Source organism: Zootoca vivipara, chromosome 2, assembly GCF_963506605.1.
Source record: "Zootoca vivipara chromosome 2, rZooViv1.1, whole genome shotgun sequence".
Lineage (NCBI taxonomy): Eukaryota > Metazoa > Chordata > Lepidosauria > Squamata > Lacertidae > Zootoca > Zootoca vivipara.
Window position 1 is genome coordinate 114,458,902 of NC_083277.1, and position 20,225 is coordinate 114,479,126.

The 20,225-nt window shown below is 47.2% G+C and overlaps 1 protein-coding gene across 1 annotated transcript; it reads left to right on the forward strand.

Annotated features, from left to right (window-relative positions):
* Nucleotides 1–806: 806 nt before the first annotated feature.
* On the forward strand, nt 807–19,523 carry SOAT2 (sterol O-acyltransferase 2). Its single transcript, XM_035099859.2, has 15 exons — nt 807–959; nt 2,782–2,840; nt 4,570–4,697; nt 6,563–6,622; nt 7,649–7,756; nt 8,466–8,748; nt 10,097–10,172; nt 11,092–11,173; nt 11,812–11,857; nt 12,282–12,411; nt 13,936–14,033; nt 15,303–15,401; nt 16,603–16,738; nt 17,925–18,070; nt 18,989–19,523. Exons 1-15 carry the CDS (start codon nt 863–865, stop codon nt 19,037–19,039), a joined length of 1,599 nt encoding a protein of 532 aa, XP_034955750.2. The 5' UTR covers nt 807–862; the 3' UTR covers nt 19,040–19,523.
* Nucleotides 19,524–20,225: the final 702 nt, after the last annotated feature.

Consider the following 20,225-nt stretch of genomic DNA (forward strand, 5'->3'; position numbering starts at 1 on the left):
GGCCAAAAGGCCAGAAGGCAGCTTAATTTTGCTGGGCCGGTTGTGAACTCAGTCTCAGAACAAATCAAAACCTTCCTGCTTTGCCTTTTAGCTTCATCATTGTATAGCTTCTCCCATATGCTGAGGATACTTCTAGCTGATTTTAATATTGCATTTCTGCATTGTTGTAATTTGCAGAAGGCAAAATGGCCAGAACCTCCCCTGACACATCAGCTGCAACTTTAAGAATTTCTGCTTGTGCTTGCTCTTCCCTCCTCCCTCCCCATTCCTTTTTCCTCATGTGCCATGTCTTTTTAGATTGTGAACTCGAGGATAGTGATTGTCGTAGAACTCAATTGTATGCTGCTCTGAGAGCCCTTTAAGCTAAAAAGGGGTGGGGTGGAGTGGGATAATTAACGCTGTAAATGAACAATACACATACTTACACATTCTAAAATGGCTTTTTTCCCCAGCTCCAAAGAATAAGGGCAGCAGATCCACATGCTTTAAATGTGTGTTGACTGTGCATTTAATGTATGGCGTGGACCTGCCCTAAATGTGCCTCTTAATTTAATTCAAAAAAATCTTTAATTTAATTTGGGGTGTGTGGGTGAAAGAGCACCTTCGATATCAGAAGCCTTGGAAACATGTCTCTCTTCAAGCTGTTCACCAAAGAAGTCAGAAGTGACCAACTCTGAGTGCAGAAGTCTGGCTGCATGATCCTAAGTGCTTCAAGCCTGATAAGGCTTTATCTTATCACTGCACTAATGATCTGCAATTTCAGGGGAGGACTTTACTCCCCTCCCGCCAGTGAGTCATCTGACCAGCTGGCCAGAGTGCGGAATTGGAATCAAACCATTGGGACTCAAAATTCAGTCCTACCATGGAGCCTAGGGAGTCAGGCACCGAAAACCTGAGGCAAAGGAGATCCCAGGAGAAGCCCCAAAATGAAGAGGAAGCGTCACAACAAGTACCAAATGGTGAGGAGCAGGGCTTTTTTCCCCCAGGGGGAACTCACAAGAACTCAGTTCCGGCGCTTCCCAGGTGGGGAGGGAAAGAGGGAGGTGTTCTTGGTGAATTCCAGCACCTCTTTTCCTAGAAAAATAGCACTGGTGAGGAAGCATCTCAGGGAAAGTTCTGGGGCATGATGCTGCAAAGGAATGCTAAGAAAGCTTTGCTGAAAATGACTGGGAGTGCATGGGGACCCATAGGAAAAGCTAAGGGCTGGGCTTTCGAGCCAATGGTTTTTGTTGCAGCTGCTGACACAAAGGAACTTGCCTTGCTTTACATGTGCCCCTTTTTTTAAAAAAAAAACCTCAGAAACTGGGGTGGAAGGAAGACAAAGCATCTCAGGAGGGTGGTAGTGGTGAGAGATACCCTCAGGCCTGAAGAGTGACATGGGTTGGTTAGCAATGATCACCTGCTTGTTCATTAAGGAAGTGGCAGGGTTGGGAGGAAGGCAAAGGGAGTTCAGCAGTGGCAGGCTGGCTGAGCTATGGAAATGGGTGAACAGTTTGCTAGGTATTGTCCAGAAACAGGGGGTGCTTCCAGTGAGGTTACCACATTTTGGGGTGGGACTCAATCACATACAGGCAAATTTTGGTTCTGCAGTAACAGTTGCTTTGGCAAACTTGCACAACAGAACTGATCCTCCCCAAACCCCACCAAATTTGACTTTTTACAATAAGGAAAGTGACATGGAAATGCTTGGTGTAAGATTGTCTAACCTCCCTACATTTTTTAAAAAATGTTTTATTAATTTCCCACTAGGAACACAACTGTTAATATTACACTGAACTTCAAACAGAGTTGTCTTCCTTCCATAACCATGTCAATAAATGTTAAGTTCCCATCGTTGGTAGTGTTGCTAAAAGTTTCATATTAACACATAGTTTCTTGCCTTTTTCTTACATCGGCTACAGCTTGATATATCTGGCTATATTTGGTCCAATTTTACTAGACCAATTTTAATTGTTAACAGGTTAAAGGCACATCTGTGATTATTCCAACTTTTCATACTGTCAACATTGAGTTTTAGTTGTGTAATAAAATGAGATAATGTATTTAATGAATGCAACCTAGCCTAGCTCTTCCTTTTTGGTGGTCTTTTGAGACAAGCACATTTTCCTTGCTGGTTTTATACACTGAATCATGACATTTGTTAGAGGTGTTAACAAAAGCAAGCTGTCCTCCTCCATTATCTTCCGGAAGTATCTGAAAATGGGGAAAATGTCAAGCGGATAACTGGGTATGTTAACACCCCTCAAACCAGTTTAGCTGTTTCTCTCAGTAAGTTAAACAAAAACAAATTACTTCTCTTTCAGTGTACAGTATCTGAAGAAGTGTGCATGCACACGAAAGCTCATACCTATGACAAACTTAGTTGGTCTCTAAGGTGCTACTGGAAGGAATTTTTTATTTTTTGTTTCGACTACGTCAGACCAACACGGCTACTTACCTGTAAATTACTGTAGGTTGCAGTTCTAGGCAAATTAAACTAGAAGTTCCATTGCACTCAGCAGGGCTACTTCTGCATAGACATGTGTAGGACTACGCTGTTAGCCATTAATCCTTTCACAGCTCTGAAAAGAAATAGGAATTGCCAGCTATTAGAAATAGTCATTCTCTCCACCCCACAACTTTACCACCTGTGTTATCAAGCATTTCTTGGCACTATTGCTGAATTCTACTACAGTAACCAATCTAACTTTGGCCACATGCAAAGCTCAGCAGTGAGCTATCAAGTGTCCATTGGACCACTATGTTCCTGAACATCTTCCTTTGCCATCTCTAATTATTTAGGGGACGCCAAACACCTGGACATCATCACTGCTCATATCCAGTGGAAGAGACATGTGGAGGTAACAACAGTTGCTTTCAGAAGCATTGCCTGGGATGGAAAGTGCCCTGGGTGAGGCAGATAATCTCCTAGCCCTTTTGCATGGGGAGGAGAGTAGTCAGTCAGTAAGGCCAGGGACGGGGAACCTGTGGCTCTCCAGTAGACTGTAATCCCAAACTTCCCTTACCTGTTGACCATGCTGGCTGATGCTGATGGGAACTGAAGCACAGTAACATGTGGAGGGCCATAGGTTTCTCACCTCTGCTGTAAGGCCATGAACCAACCATTAGGATGTCGCTCAGAGCCAGAGTGTCATTCAGTAACTAACTTGTGGGAATTCAATGGTGGTCAGGCCCTCAATGCTTTCCCAAGAGCTGGCGTTATCGTTTACATCCGTATCATGATACAGTACTGGTTTCATAATTTTTGACCTGGCAATATATTGCAATTAATGGTTGTGTGTGTGTGTGTGTGTGTGTGTGTACTATGCAAAAATCACAATGTGGGCAATACTGTGAAGCCAGCCAATGCCTCTACACAGCTCCATCCTTATTTCAGACATCGTGATATATCGGTATATCATGATTTTTAGCTGGTGATATACAGTCGTACCTTGGAAGTCAAACGGAATCCGTTCCGGAATTCCATTTGACTTCCAAAACATTTGGAAACCAAGGCACAGCTTCTGATTGGCTGCAGGAAGCTCCTGCAGCCAATTGGAAGCTGCGGAAGCTGTGCCGTATGTTCGGGTTCCAAAGAATGTTCATGAACCGGAACACGCACCTCCAGGTTTACGGCATTCAGGAGCCAAAACATTTGAGTCACAAGGTGTTCATCAACCAAGGTACGACTGTTTTGCAATATTGAAAACCAGATATCACCCAGTCCAAGACATAAGTCCATAATTTAAATTTAAATTAATTGCATTTAAAAGCAGTGAGCAAGTGTTTGAGCAGGTGACCTGTGTGCCTAGTCATTCTGCTGTCTGGGTTATGCTAACTGTTAACAAGCAAATTCAGGGGCCCGCTCCTTGTTCTCCCTTCCTGTGGTCGTTTATCCTTAAGCAGGGTTTGGACAGGACTTCATACAGAGAACTCCTTCAAACAAAGGATCATCCTCTGTCAAGCAGGACTTTTCATCACCTGAAATGAGGCAAAAGCTCCCAGAGGATAACAGAGAAGGGGATGAGGAAAAAGCCCTGGGGTTGTAGGGTGGGTCTTTCCTAGGCAGTAAAAAGGTAAAGGTAAAGGACCCCTGACAGTTAAGTCCAGTCACAGACGATTCTGGGGTTGCAGCACTCATTTCGCTTTACAGGCCGAGGTAGCCGGCGTTTGTCCACAGACAGTTTTTCCAGGTCATGTGGCCAGCATGACTAAGCTGCTTTTGGTGAAACAGAACACCAAAACCAGAGCAGCACACAGAAAACCGTTTACCTTCCTGCTGGAGCAGTACCTATTTATCTACTTGCACTTTTTGGAGTGCTTTCAAAGTGCTAGGTGGGCAGGAGCAGGGACTGAACAACAGGAGCTGACCCCGCCGTAGGGATTCAAACCGCCAACCTTCTGATCAGCAAGCCCAAGAGGCTCAGTGGTTTAGACCACAGCGCCACCCGCGTCCCTTTTGCTAGATAGTATGACCCCAATTGGGGGTGTGTGTGGAGGGTGGCGTGAGAAGAACTTGTCTTTTACGTCTGTGCTCCAGGGCGACGGTGGGCAAGGGAAATGGTTAATCTCCTGGTGTTTTCTTGGCAGGCGATGAAGTCAGAGCTTCTGGAGCAGGTCCACACTCAGCTCAGTGAGCTGCTGGACAAAGTATTGGAAGAAGCGGCATACTCCTTTCCCCCTCGTTTGAGGAACAGCTTAGCAAAGCAAGCAAGCAGGTAACCTGGCTTTTTAACAGCCAGCTCCACTATGACCTCTGCTTTCCCAACAACAGCAAATACAGGTGCAAAGTCTAAGCAAACTAGGGGCGCTTTTGGACTTCCGCTATTTTCAGGCGAGATTCAAACACATATTTGGCAAATTCAGGTTCTGCACTCGCCCTTGATTGGGAGGTATCATTTAACAAACTTGCTTCCATGAAGAGATCGGACTTTTTTGTGATAATGGGGAAATGCACTGGATAACAATACAGTGGTACCTCGGGTTACAGGCGCTTCAGGTTATAGACTCCGCTAACCCAGAAGTAGTACCGGTACCTTGGGTTAAGAACTTTGCTTCAGGATGAGAACAGAATTCGTGCCCTAGCGGCACAGCGGCAGTGGGAAGCCCCATTAGCTAAAGTGGTACCTCAGGTTAAGAATAGTTTCATGTTAAGAACGGACCTCCAGAACAAATTAAGTTCTTAACCTGAGGTACCACTGTATGATCTAATCTCCCTTAAAACAAATCAGCATTGAATGCTCACTCAGGAAGTGCTCTGGAAACACTCAGAAGCTGAAACACACAATAATGTTAGGCAAAAGCAAAGTGGCCACAAACAATTCAACCTTCATTCAAAGGATTGGCTAAAACATAAACAAAAAAGGTCCTATGTCCTTCCTTGAAAGGTGACAAAGTGGAAGCTGAAGGCGAATGAGATAATGAAATGGTATTACCGGTATCTACGATAATCTCAGGAACTGGTAAACTCCAAACTAGACGGATGGAAAGATACCCCCAAGATTTCAAGTTGCTCCTAAGAGATAACTAACCATTTTTAAAGCACTGAAAATGTGTACTAAGTGTTTTAAAACAACATCATGATGTTCCTGACACCAGGCATTAGCCACGACCCCTATCTGTCACGCCATTTCTTATGAAACACTACATTTTTGATGTGTTCTCCCTCAAACCACTTTCGATCCGAATTAAGAACATGAACAGCCTGGCTGCATTTTGAGCCAGCAATGTGTACGCAGCCTTTGTCTATGGCAGCCAAGAGGAATGGTTGTGTTATATGAATTCTAAGGTCTCAAATACAGAATATTCATAAATGCACACATATTTAAATATCTAAACCGTGTCTGAAATAGTGCAGGAGACCAATCCAGAAGCCATTTTGACTCTCCCAATGACCTCAAATATTCCTCTGCAGTAAGGGAGGCAAATGGGAAAAGCCCTCCCCCCACCATTGTCTTTTCGCTTACAAATCCTGTCTTAAGGGCGTATTTGTGTATGAATAGGGTGGCCTGGATTCAGCAACTAAAGTACATCACAAAATAATGGCCAGGCTGCCCAGGTAATGCAATCAGCAGACACTATCAGGTATCCTGGCAGACAGGATTTCTGATGTAGACCGCCTCCTATGATGTATGTATGATGATTGGGGGTGGTGGTCTTTGGCTAAGGGGGTTGGGCAATGTCAAAAGTCTTTAAAGGTTGCTGCACACTTTTGTTCAGGGTCTTTCCCTCCTTGGAAGGAGGGGAGGGAACTCTGTAGCAACAGAAATATAAATATCTGTCTTGTTTTCCACTGGATCCTGTGTCCATCCATTCTTCTCTGACCGATCAGGGACTTAGGAGACTCAGATTCCCACGGGGAGCTGGGCAGCAAAAGCCAAACCCCAATTTTAACATCAGTTGCTAATGCATATAAGATGACAGAGCACCAAATGGCAACTCAAGGAGCAAGTCAACCTCTAGTTATGTGCCTGGGGTGGGGGTGGTACCCTGCAGCAATTAAGTAATGTTCTTTTTTCCTTGCCCAGAAACAACTGGGGTCTAAGAGATCATGCTAACCATTCCCTGCCTTGGAACCTTGCAGGGAGAAAAGCCCACTGCAGGAGAAGCAGAAAGTGTTTGTTGAACGACAGTCGTTGCTTGAGTGAGTATCCTGCTCTCTTGCATGCTCTTGAAATAAAAAGAGGACTACTAAGGGGAGGCCCTCTTGTGCCATATAAGTAACTTCCCAGTAAGTCCTTGAGTGAGTTGCTGGTGACTCAATAATATGAGGTAAAGCAGGCATGGCAAATGTGTGGCCTTCTAGATGCTGATAGTCAAAGAGTGAACTGGCAGTAAGTAGATCACACCATCCAAAGTTGGAGTGAACTCTTAATTAACAAAAAGCACGGTCTTCGCAGACTTGCCTGAGTGTCAGGCCAAACCGAGAACCGAGCACAGCTGCTCATCAAGTTGCCGAGACTGACAGTCCCCGGCTCCCTGCAGCTATCCAAGTCCCCTCCTTGCCAGGGCTTTCCCCAAGCAATCAGAGACTGTGCCTGTGTGCAGTTTTCTGCTGCTCTGCCCTCTTCAGCCCACTTCCAGTTGTTGGAGTTGACACCCATGACTTTTCACCAGCCTGACTCACCTCTGCCTCACAGCCTCCCTCCTCCCACTCGCCGGCTTTGGCATCTGATTCTGGACTTCTCTCTGCCACAGAGAGACTTAGCTGACCAAATCCTGTTACCTCTTCAACTTCTGACACGACCTCTTCCCAGTCTTCTCCCTCTGGCCACTCATCATTGTCCCTCCACAACTGCACAGACTCTGAGCCTTCTTCCTTTGGTGCCTGCCACCATTCCTTTGTGTCCAACCAGTCCATGACACTGATGAACTGCAACTCCCATCACTCCCGACTACGTATTGGCCATCATGGCTGGGGCTGATGGGAGCAACATCTGGAGAGCTACGGGTTCCCCACCTTGAACGCAGAGCATTGCATGCCCATGTCATGTTAGATACCTCTGGGGCAAAGTCCTTTTTCTGAAAATGAGAGGCACCTACTAGGAAAGAAGTAGGATCGCTATCGTATTACTTCAGACTTGGGCTGTATATGCATTTGTTCCATGAACCCCCCACCACTGCCTTAGACCTCACACACTGGCAAACCTGTTCCCCTTCTCTTTTGCAGTGAGCTGCTGGATGTAGAGCACTTCCGCACCATCTACCACATGTTCGTGGCCATGCTCTGCGTCTTTGCTCTCAGCACCGTTGTTGTGGATTTCATTGATGAAGGACGGTATGGTTCAGCAATGGGGCTGGGGACAGGTGGGGTGGCATAGGGAGACTCCTCTGTGCTTTGCATGATAGAACAGTGGAGGGCAGGGAGGAGGACTTGCAGCAAAATGCAATGCTCTCGGTCTCTGTATCAGGTCCACTTTCTGAGCCGTGCCCTGCTTGTCGCCCTCTCTGGGTGTTTCTGCCTGGCTGGAATTTGTCCTTGAACTGTGACAATGCCTCTTGCATGCCTGGAATAATAGAATCCTAAAAATCATAGAATCGTAGAGTCGGAAAGGAACCCCAAGGGTCATCCACTCCAACCCCCTGCAATGCAGGCATCTCAGCTAAAGCATCCATGAAAGATGGCCATCCATCCATCTGGAGGGAGGGTAGAGACGGGTGTGTGCATGTGTGTGCAAAAACTATCCCACTGAACAGAGGTAAACATCTGTGCTTGCTGCTATGCTCACTTTTGACTCTGACCTCGCCTGCTACTGGCCTGGGGCCCCTGAAAAGTTGCCCAAAAGGGAAATGCGGCCCTCAGGCTGGAAAATGTTCCCCACCCCTGTCCAACGGAAAGGTTTGTGTGCTGTGATTTCCAATGCCCCTGGCTTGAGACCCAACTCACAGTCCCCCTCTTTATTTGAAACCTGTTGTCACTTACCCGCTTGAATGACTCCCAATGTTGGTTGCTGTGTCCTCAGTGGCTGCCTTTCCATCTTTCACAGCCTTGTCCTGGACTTCAAGCTCTTCATCTTTGCTTTTGGACAGCTGCACGTGGCGCTCTTTGCCTGGCTCTGCATGTTCCTCTACACCCTAGTGGTTCCCTACAAGGCCCTGCAGATCTGGACTAGCTGCTTAAGGACTGTCCGGTTCCCCAAACTCTTCACGGCGGCTGTGGTTGTGGCGCTGCTGCTCTGCCACACTGCTGCCCTGGGCTTCTATCCCATCCATACTGTAGTCAGCTACAAACTGGGGCCTGCCTCTCGCTTCATTGTCATCCTGGAGCAGGTGCAGTACTGTGACATCGTCATCACCAAGGGAGATAAACTCCCAAGCAGTCTTGGTGGGCAGAGGGGGTGGTGGTGCATCAGGTTAATTCGAGGCAGAGAGGGGTGCATTGTAGGGGGGAGATTAAGGGCAGGGGTGGCTTTTCCCCCATTGGTACTGGTAGGTCAGAAGGCAAGGAGACCAACAGTAAATGGAGCCAGAGAGCCAATGACAAACACAGCCAACTAAAGCTAGTTTTGCTCCCCATTGTCTTCCTGGCTGGATTCTCCAGGCTCAGCTCTGAGGCTAAGGAGCAGAAAGTTGCCCCTGGCCGTGCCGCCTCCTGGACTGGTTGCAAGTAAGAAGGGAGGCAGATGGAGGCAGGCTAAAGGTGGACTGAGGTTGGCAGGACAGTGCCCCTTTCACCTTAGTATATCAGCCTCCATTGCTTAAGGGAAAACCAAACTGTGTCATTGGGGTTGAAATGGTACATCCAGATGCCCAAAGCAGAAGTTCCAGGCATGTGAACAGGCAGTGAAGAATATAAACACCTGCAGTGGTACAGATGTATATTTCTATATCTGGGCTGGAGGTGTGCCACACGTCTGACATCTGGCCATGGAACAATCTTGCTCTTGGTTTAAAGGCATACGCATCTGTTGGGGCCGGTCCTCCTATTAGGCAGAGGTAATCGCCTCAGGCAGCTGCTTTTGAGTGGCAGCAAGTTCTTGTTGCAGCTATCGCCATAATCAGTAACACAGAATCGCAGCAGCACATTTCTTATTTATTAATTAAAAGCATTTCTAAGCAACCTGATATTTTACAGTTGGCCTCAGGTCCAATAACTGGGAGGGACCTCAGTCAGTGGGGACAGTTCTGAGAGCTAGATGGGCAAGCGGTCTGACTCTGCATAAGGCAGCTTCCTATGTTGTGGGAAGGCGGTGTGGTCAGCAGCCTGGAGGCAAGCAAAGCAGGCAATTGAGGCGGAAAGTTAGCAAGCGGCCAAGTTGATACATAGCCAAGTGGTGACTGGGGGCCAGTCATCCAAGGGCAGCTCAGTCTGTGCCTGCACAATAAGCTGCTCAGAATGAAGATCCAGGCCATGGCAAGGGGCTTTGTAGCACCAAGCACAACTCTATTGGCCCTCTGGATCATGATGGGGCAGTAGGTTGGTGAGCTGTAGTGCCACTCTCTGGCTATCTGGGTGGTGGTGCAGGAAAAAAAGAGACCTGTCGTTCCCTCCTCTGGCAAGCTGCAAGAGAAGGGTGCCAATCTGGGTCCTGCCACAGTCCCCCATTCGGCAGCCACACACCCAGCACCTACTCAATTGTTCCCCCTGTTTCAGTGCTTGCTTCCCCCACCTGCTTAGATCCGGTTCCTCATGAAGAGCCATGCGTTCCTGCGAGAATCTGTGCCTCCTATCCTCTGTGCTGTGTCCCAGAATGGTGAGTTTGATTGCGGGGTGGTGGCATCTATGCCAGCCCTTCCATCAAGAGTGGGGGAACTTCAGGACCAGAAGAGTCAAATGCCTGTGGGTGTTACTACAAATACCTACCTCTGCCTGCTACTGCAAAGCAAACTAAATCTCTCCTCAGTGCAAAGCCTCGGTCCTGTATACCTGAAGGAGCGTCTCCACCCCCATTGTTCTGCCCGGACACTGAGGTCCAGTGCCGAGGGCCTTCTGGCAGTTCCCTTGCTGCGAGAAGCCAACTTACAGGGAACCAGGCAGAGGGCCTTCTCAGTGGTGGCACCCACCAGATGTCAAAGAGAAAAACAACTGCCAGACCTTTAGGAGACATCTGAAGGCAGCACTGTTTAGGGAAGCTTTTCATGTTTAATAGATTATTGTATTTTAATGTTTTGTTGGAAGCCGCGCAGAGTGGCTGGGGAAACCCAGCCAGATGGGCGGGGTATAAATATTATTATTATTATTATTATTATTATTATTATTATTATTATTATTAAGAGCTCTCTGTTTTCATAATTGAGTGCATAATCTCCCCTATCCACTCCCCTGATCATTGCACATAGGCTATCTTATTCAGCAATTTCTCTGACTTTGGTTTTCCTAGGCATTGACCTCACACTTCAAAGCATATCTTTGTGATCATAAGAGCTAGAAACTTTGCTTTTTGCTCTCAATTCCATGATTCTACAGATACATCCTTCACAGTATACACAAACCACTGAGTATTTTATGTTAGAATGGCATTGCAGAAAATGGAAGGGTCTGCGCTTAGTGCACCACTGCACCATGCCAGAGCAAGTTCTACTAAGTTATCCCTTTTCTCATTGTACAATACAGCCCCACACCTCTTTGCTTCACAGTGCCCTCAGCTGCTCCTCTCTCTCTTTCCTTTCCAGGAAAAGGGCGCCCACCTGAATTCTCAACATACCTGTATTTCCTCTTCTGCCCCACTTTGATCTACAGAGAGAACTACCCAAGGTGAGTCCTCTTCTCTTCATCCTCCTATTTTACTCTTTAAAGGCTTCCAGAGTCTCTAGCTCCGGTACAAGGATACCCTGGGTCAGAAAGGGAGCAAAATTGGCAGAGCTTCAGAGTACAGGATGCTTTTAAAGTATCCCAAAGTAAAGCAGGAGTATGCTGTTGCTGGTCTCACAGTTTTCAAATAATTTCTTCGTATTTTTTTCTGTTCTTTCTATTGTTAGCGAGTCCTAGAGAAGTGCTTAGTTTAAGCAGAAAATTGGTGCTTCGGGGTTATTAAAATGTAGTTGTTCCTTGGCTGTTATAGGGGTGTGATATGATATTGCTGTAAGCCCATTATCTGCTTTTGTTAGACTTCCCTTTAAAGTACCAGAAATCCTAATGCAAACCATTCTAGTATAGGTTTTCTGGCGTGGTCTTTATTAGAGCTTTTAAAATTTAATTCCATCCGATCAGGAGGAGAGCTTCATGCTAGAAGGCTATGATCGCTCAGTGATGACACCACTCCCCCCTCAGATTCCATGGTGCACCCCACACCTGTCTTGGGGAGTAGTATATCCATCATTCTTCCCAAGGAGCGGAAATTGTACTCCTGTAAGGAGGAAACCTCCACACAGTGCCTTCTCTTTTCCTTGTAGGACACCTTATGTACGCTGGAGGTATGTCATCAATAACTTTGCTAAGGTGAGAGACGCAAAACGATGATTCTATTGGCTGGTCATTACATCTGGCCTCTCTGTGGACAAAGAGGGTTCTTAGGGTCATGGGATAGCCACATGAACTGAAGATGAATGGCTCCAAGTTTCAGGAATCCTGGGTACAGGTCCCTTTGGTGGGCGGCGCCTCATGGGCTTACCTGGCAGTGGTGGCACAGGCAGCAGCAACACTCCAAGCTGGATGGCTGAAGGCTGCCAATTTAATTTCCCACAATGCCTCAGGGCAGTGCTGTGTTGGGAGCATTGTGGGAAATTTAAATGGCAAGGAGATCTATCCACTTAGAGCAAGTCCTGAAGGAGATGCCCAAGAATAGTGGGTGTTGACACAAACTCTGAGCCACTGCATCACATCCACTGCAGTGGGACGGAACTTTCCCCTTTCTGTTCTGCAGGTCCTTGGGTGCTTGTTTTATGGGTACTTCATCCTGGAGCGCCTCTGCATCCCTGTCTTCAACAACATGAGCAAGCAGCCCTTCAGCATCAAAACCCTGGTGCTCTCCATCTTCAACGCAACATTACCAGGTAGATGAGCAGAGCAGCATCCTGGTTCATGGGGGCACAAGGTACAGAGGTCGTCCGCCAGAAAATAAAATGGCGGGAAGCAGTGAAGTCATATTGAGTCGCTGTTGGGTGGGAAACCTGGTGACCTGTGGGATCGTCATGGGGATGTGTCTTCATTCCCCCCCCACCGCCTCTTAATCCCTCTCATTAACCACCCACATTGCCTCAGCCTTCTCCCTTCTCTATTGTCACACTCCGAGAGTGACCAGTAATGTCCTTCCCCTGTTTGTTCCTGACTTCCAGTAGTCAGAGGTTTATGTGTGTCAGTGACGTCAGCACACTGGGGGGCATGATGATGTCACACGCGCATGCCCTGCCCCGGTGAAGGCGCACAGCCCCAGGCACCCACAGCCATGAGGGCAAGCTGGAACCGCTGGTCAGGAGAAACCCCAGAACTGCACACAGGTTGAAGATTGAATGGATTGTTCCAACTTGCAAGCTGAAATGCTTGTGCTGGTGGAACGATTACCATAGCACTATGTTGAATTGCTCTTCTCCTTCGCTGTATGCATTTATTATTTACTAGCTGGCTCTGCATGCGTTGCTGTGCGTTAATCTGTGAAATGGAGGGTAATAGCCCCCCTTCAGATCCCCCTAAGCCTCAGAGTCCCCCTGAGTCGAGGCGAGATACTGTGGAGAGGGCAGGTTTCATCCCTGTGTCTCCCCCCACCCTGTTCTGACCCATTACGTATCCCTGCCCTCTATTCGGACACCCCATCCCCCCCCCAGGCAGGCCCCTACCTCCACTTGGCCTAGTCTGGAAAGCGGCCTAGTCTGTCTGATAATGGCCGCCTTGGTGGTTTCAGTTGCTTGGTTGATGATGTCATTTGGTTTGTGGGTGTGGCTTAGATTTCACAGGAAGGGAGGGGTGGAGGAGGGTATTACGCCACTTGAGGGCGCTGTTTGACTTGGTGGAAAACCAGGTCTATACCTGCCCAGGTGTGTTATTTGAGGGATTTTTGTCCCCAACAACGCTCGGGGAGTGGCCTGGATTGTTATGTCAAAATTTCAGGACGATCGGTCAAGCGGTTACGGAGAAAAGTGGAAAACGCAGTTTCACGATTTTTACATTTATATATATATAGATTATTCATGCTTTTAGATTCCAAGGAGCTCAAGGTATGGTCCTCCATCTCCTCATTTATTCCCCACAACCACCCTGTGAGGTAGGTTAGGCTGAGAGGCTGTGACCGACCCAAGGTCACCCAGTGAGCTTCATGGCTTTGTGGGAATTTGAACTCTAGTTCATCACTATAACTGCTACACAACACTGTCTCTAATAATGGTAGGGCATGCCCCTGCTGAAGAGGCAAAGATTAAAACTGCAAGTGCTTCATATACTCTGTTGTGGTCAAAACTGATCCAATGCAGCCCAAACCCGTAGTGATTGTACTGCAATCTTACACGTCCCTTGTTTGATTCTTGTTCCCCCCGCCCCCCCCCATCTGTACACTCATTTCCTCCTCCATATGTCTGTCCTCACAGGGACGTTTCTGCTGCTTTTGGCATTTTTTGCTTTCCTACACTGCTGGCTGAATGCCTTTGCTGAGATGCTGCGCTTTGCTGACCGGACGTTCTACAAGGTGATTGGCAGGGGAAGGGCAGGGAGGAGGTTGGACTGCTTATACAGTGGTACCTCTACTTACGAATGACTCGACTTACGAATGTTTCTACTTACGAATGGAGCTCCATCTGCCTCTTGAATGCTGTTTAGATAGGATTTTTTTCTACTTATGAATTTTTAGAAAGGGTTGCTTCTACTTACAAATTTTTTCTCCCAATGCATTCCTATGGGATTCGACTTACAAATGTGTGTTCGGAACGCATTAAATTCGTAAGTAGAGGTACCACTGTATTCCATCCCTTCAGACACATGTGGTGGGTCATTTGGCTTCCTGGGAATGTCAGCTTTCAAATTTTGCCTTCATAGCTACCGGTACAAGCAGTGCTTTTTTTCTAGAAAAAGAACTCACCATGAACTCCTTCCTTGTTCTCTTATAATGGCAATGGCACCCACCTGAGATGTACGGGAACTGAGTTCGGCTGGAAAAAAAGCCCTGGTTACAAGCAAACAAAAAACCAAAATAGCTGCACATGCAAAGGCAGAGACTGCCTAAGGCGTTGAAATTAAAGGCAAGTAGGCCCAAGCAAAGTCATGTGCTCAGTCACTAGTAGCCACATCACACTGAACAGGCTTGTTTAGCTTCTGAAAACCCAATTATACCTGAACAACAACTTTCAACTGACACAGCACAACTAACATTCTGGCTGCAAAACAGTCGATTCCATTCCAAACAGCCATTTTGTTGAGGGCAAGAGTTGGATTCTCACGGCATGAAAGACTGCCATCTACGGCAGGGGTGCTAGCAGAGGAATGTGAAGAGAGGCAGTCTGGAGCAGAAATGCCCGGGTATGGTTTTGTCCCTCTAGGTGTTGCTGAACTAAACCTCCCATCAACCCTGGCAAGCATGGCCAACAGCGGGATGGTGGTGGGAGTTGTAGTTCAGCAACATCTGGAAGGACAAAGGTTCCCTACACCTGCTGTACATGCTCAGATGCACTTTTTTCTATTACTATTTCATGTACAGTCACATTCGGTGCCAGTATCCAACTTAGGTCTTATGGTTGACCCCAGCACAATCAACTCTGATAGAGCAGGCTATAGGGAGTGGGCAAAGATGAGCATTTGTCAAAGGAACTGGCCACACTGGGCACACTTGCCAGGCAGCACCTTCTCTTCTGCAGGCTGCCTGGACATGTGTGGCCCAAAATCTTTTGGGGGGCGATGATGCACAGTGTGGCCACACATAGCTATCCAGATTCATGATTGCACCTCTCTCTTTTTGTCCTAGGACTGGTGGAATTCCACATCATTCTCTACATATTACCGGACGTGGAATGTGGTTGTACATGACTGGCTCTACTACTATATCTATCAAGAAATCGTGTGGGTAGGTAAGGCTTTCGGGGGAGGAAACAGGTGCGTTGCACTGTTCACTTCCTTTAGGCCTGGGAGTTCAATCCGCTGTTTCTTTGCCCCTCTCCTGCCCCAGGGCTTCCTTTACTGCCCCAAACTGCACAGGCTTCATGATCTCCCTAAAGGACCCCTCTGCCAGACTGCTTCCCCACCCCCCACCCCGCAACATGCCATGGGTGCAGTAAGAGTGCATTACTGGACCATCCACACATCGTTTCACATTGCTGTCTTATTCTGCGATGCTTCCTTCACATTACTGCACAAATGTCGCCTGGAAGGTCTCTCTCTTCTTAAAAACAAAAAAAGGTTTGTTGGGGGGGGGGTCTTCAACAGGTGCCCAATGAACCAGGCAAGAGTGGGGGTGTTTTCAGGGTGTGAGGCTGAGGAAAGGGAAAACTTTCCAAGTGGGAGCTGGAAAGACTCACTTATTTGAATGTAGATTGAAGATTAGGGTATAATTAGAATACTTCTTTCTTCCTTTGCCTTCCCCCCCCCTCTCTCTCCCTTTCTTTCTTTCTGAATTCATTTGTTCTAGATATAATTTTATTGTATTGCGAAAACTTGAATAAAAAATTATGAAACAAGAAGCAGGTGCCCAAAGGACAATAGGGAGGGTGTTTGCCTGATACGTCTTTTTTTACCACACATGCCAAAGACCAGGATCTTTCGCATACAAAGAAAACTACAAAATGAAGGTTCCAGATGCATCTCTGTGGAAAGGGTTTTTTGCAACCACTCTTTGCCCCCATTTTTTTTTAAAAAAAAACTTCTGGGAGGAAAGTACTTCCAAAGTGTAAGTAAGGGTGAAGTACCTGTTGTAACTGCTCTGTGTCTTTCCTCACCTGGAGCAGTTTGCCAAAAGGGGCAGAGGTGCCATGCTAGCTTCCCACCAGGTGCATCTCCACTGCTTACCGGGAGGGAGAAGTGGAGGGGCGAGGCGGTGCAAATGCCAATCTGCCATTCCTGCTAATGCATTTGCACCATGACAACTTCCCTGCTGCCTCACTCCTCTCCCAGTAAGCAACAACAGCACACCTGTCGGGAAGTTAAGTGTCGCGGCTCCACCCCACCTGGCAAGCTGTTTCCGTTCTTCACTTTTCACTAGAGAGTGAACACAACATTGGCTGTTTCATGTACAAAACCTGCAACTGACCTGTGCACTTTGCTCCTTCCAGCTGCTCAGAGGAAAGGCCCGGGTTGGTGCAATGCTGTTTGCCTTCATCGTCTCAGCAGTCGTCCACGAATACGTCTTCACCGTGTGCTTTGGCTTCTTCTACCCTGTCATGTTCACCCTCTTTGCCTTCTTTGGAGGTCAGTACTGCCTCAGAAATTCATCTGAGCAGAAACCACTCCACCCGACTTGAGCACCTTGAGCACCGTCAAATTCTTGCAGTACGAAAGGGAAAACACATTGTTTTCTTATGTTCTTAAACAGCCCCGTGTGGTGCAAGGGAGCTTTTTAACCTCATGCACACATTACATGCACCGGTCTTCCTCTCCAGGATTCATCCCATAGGCTGTTGTTTTACCCTCCCACCCCCTGCTCACACTCCAGGTCCCCTCCACACACACACCCAGCCCTTGCTCAACAGACTACTATAGCACCTGGAAGCTTGATGGTCCTTATTCAGGCAGTTTCAGATGGTTAAAAACCATTGCTTTTCATTTTCACTTACTCATTGGACTTCCAGTGTATGCAGAAGTTTGTATTTCGAAACCACCGCCTTACTTTTTGGGTGGCCCCGTTTCACTTCCAAATGTTCAGAGTCGCAGTCAGCAATGCCACACACTTTTTCCAGGACACTCCATTCCATTCCCCCTTCCTTCCCAGGTTTTTCAGATCCACCTACAAGATGCACAATGTTTGCAGCCACTGAGCATGCTCAGTGCTACGGTATCCTCATTGGGCTGGTGTTTAGCGGGGGGGGGGGGACACCAAAGCTCCCCATCCCTAAATATTTTTTCCTGCTGCTGCTGCAAACCTTGGCCTTCCCCTGAGCCTGCTGATACCTCCCTCATGCTTCTCAGGAGCCAATTGGGTTGCAAAGCTGCCATAACTCAACATCGGAGCTTGGTATTGATATATAACGACACATGTGAATGCCTGCAAGTTAGGATAATATGCTCTGTTCCCAAATTAGTTTCAGCTTTGCATGAAATGGGAACTGCTATTCCTCCAAGTTCTAGGAACGAAGGTTGGGAGAAGGGCCATAGTTCAGTGGTATGGAGCATCTGCTATGCCTGCAAAAGGTCCCAGCTTCAATTCCCAGCATCTCCAGGGAATGCCCCACCTGAAACCCTGGAGAGCTGCTGCCAATTACTGTTGGTTATATGCAGCTAAATGGACCAATTATCTGATTCACATTCCTATGTCACTATGGACCAGGGCGCTGCTCTGTAGCAGAGATTCCCAGAAACTGCCAGGTGAGAAAGCCCTTTGGTCCAATGTGTTCTGGACTGTGCCCAACTAACCTTTTTTTCCTGATCTTCTTCACAGTGATCTTTAACTTCATCCTCAATGATAAGAGAACAAGCCCTGTATGGAACGTCATAATGTGGACATTCCTGTATGTGGGCCAAGGAATCCAGGTCTGCCTGTACTGCCAAGAGTGGTATGCCCAAATCCACTGCCCACTCAAAGAGGTGAGCATGCAGACTGGCCCATGGGTGCAGAACAAGCCCTCAATTCCTCCCATGTGCCAACTTGCAGAAGGCACAGCCCAAGGCATTTTGCTGCCTGAAGAACTCCCAGTTCTGTCTACTTCCCATAGCTCCCCATTTGCTGCCCGAGGCAGCTGCCTCACAGCATGGCCAGCCCTGGTATCAGGGATCAAAAGTCCCCAACCCTGAGTGTGTGTAATACACTGATTAGCACACATAAAGGCTCCACAATCCTGTGCAGTTCTGCCATATTTTCAATAACATGGTTTTCCAGCACATCAGTTAATGGCAAAATCCACAAAGAATCTTGTAGCATCTTGAATAATAAGTGTGCTTGCAGGCAGGTGTTTCTTGTGGGATTGGTGCTTCTCCTGCATGCATCTTTTTTTTTTTTTTTTGCTGTGTACACACAATGTTGCTGCCATAAAAATGCTGGCCTGCATTCACACCCATTTAATTTGGATTTACTCTTCCCAGGAGAAATACTGTAACTTTCCCCACCCCTTCTGTTCCAATTAAACCTTCTCCACCTGAGACCCTGGGGAAACACTTCCAGTCAAAGTAGACAATATAGGCTATTTCACAGGTAGTCAAACCTTGAGATAGCTCAATGATCTGCTTTCATAACTAAAACCCTGCCTGGAAGCTCCCTGCCAAATTTATTATGATTTAAGAGTTCCCGGGCTAGAGCCCATTTCATTATATTATGCCATAATAAATGAGCTAGTTTTATAAAGTGTCACTCGGTGCACTAGCATAAATTGCCACCATATTGACCTAGATCTAACCACCAGTGAAAGGCATAACTTTGTGTACAGTATACCCTTTTGACTTGTCGAAGTCCTTTCCTTTTCTGATTCTGGCCCTCAGTGATGTTTGTTGTTGTTTTCTGCCTTTCAGAGGACCTTCTGGGGGATAGTGACTCCACGTTCCTGGTCCTGCCGCTCCTAGGTCAATACCAGCTACCTTTGAGAAGCTACCTTCCCCATCCCTTTGCTCCAAACAGATCTTCCTGGACTCACACTCTGACCATTAGAGGAGTTGGAGTCCAACATCTTCAGAGGAGGGTTAGGTTGCCCATACTTGCTGTTGGCTCAAATTCAAGTACCCAGCATTGACTGACTAATCCTTCCCCCAGCATAGCAAGAAGGTGATTTACCTGTCCACTGTTGTTGCTTGATTCCAGCATCTACGTAATACTTCAAAGTTTGCCTAGCATCTACTTACTCAGTTTGTTCATGACTGTTTTCTACTTTAAAAAATAAAATTCTGTACACACAAGTAATTCGGATTCTGCTCTCAGAAATGTGGAGTTCTGAATCATTCATATATTATATGAATTACTACCTTTTGTTTTTTTTTTGTTTTGGTTATGCTTTTGCAGCTAAAGATATACTGTACAACAAAAGATAACCAAAAAGGTTATGCCTTTGCAGTTAAAGATATACAGCATTTCCAGACATCCTGCTAAAAGTACATGATTGTGCAGTCATTTTTTAAAAGAAGCTGTGCCCTGGCTATCAGCTGTTTTCTGGGAAATGTGGCCTGGAATGGACTGAATAGAGCCCCAAGCTCTGCCACAGCTGCTTGGGGCTCAGTTGACTGAGCTGAAACTGGCTGAGCAGAGGCTCGTGTAAGTTCAAAAAGGGGTCCTTCCTGTCCAGCTCAGCTACCTTACCTTGCAATCCAGTGTAGAACACTATTTAAAGGCTGGTTTTCCCTCGGCCAGGCTTAGACAGAGAGGGCTGCTGCTGAACACACTTTGGATCTTATGTAACATTGCTATTGCTTGAATTGCTATTCAAGTGGTATATGTGTGTTTTGTGATTATGTGGGCTGGGGCTTACCTGCCCTCCACCCCCAATATTTTATTCAAGTTGGCACCCCCTGCGATTCCAGTCTGAGGTCACTCCCCGGCGCGCTAGCGGGAGAGGCGCCGGGCATTAAACCTGGTACGTTTTGAGCACAAAGGGAGGGGCGCCTCCCCGCAACGCTACTCTTTCCCGCTCCGGAACTGGAGCTCGCGTGCCGATCCTTAGACACAAACGGCTTTCTTGATTTCAGCAGCCCTATCTAGGGAGGGTGGGGGGAGCTTTTACTTGTTGCTGCTCGAGACGCCGATGAAGAGCTGGGGGGG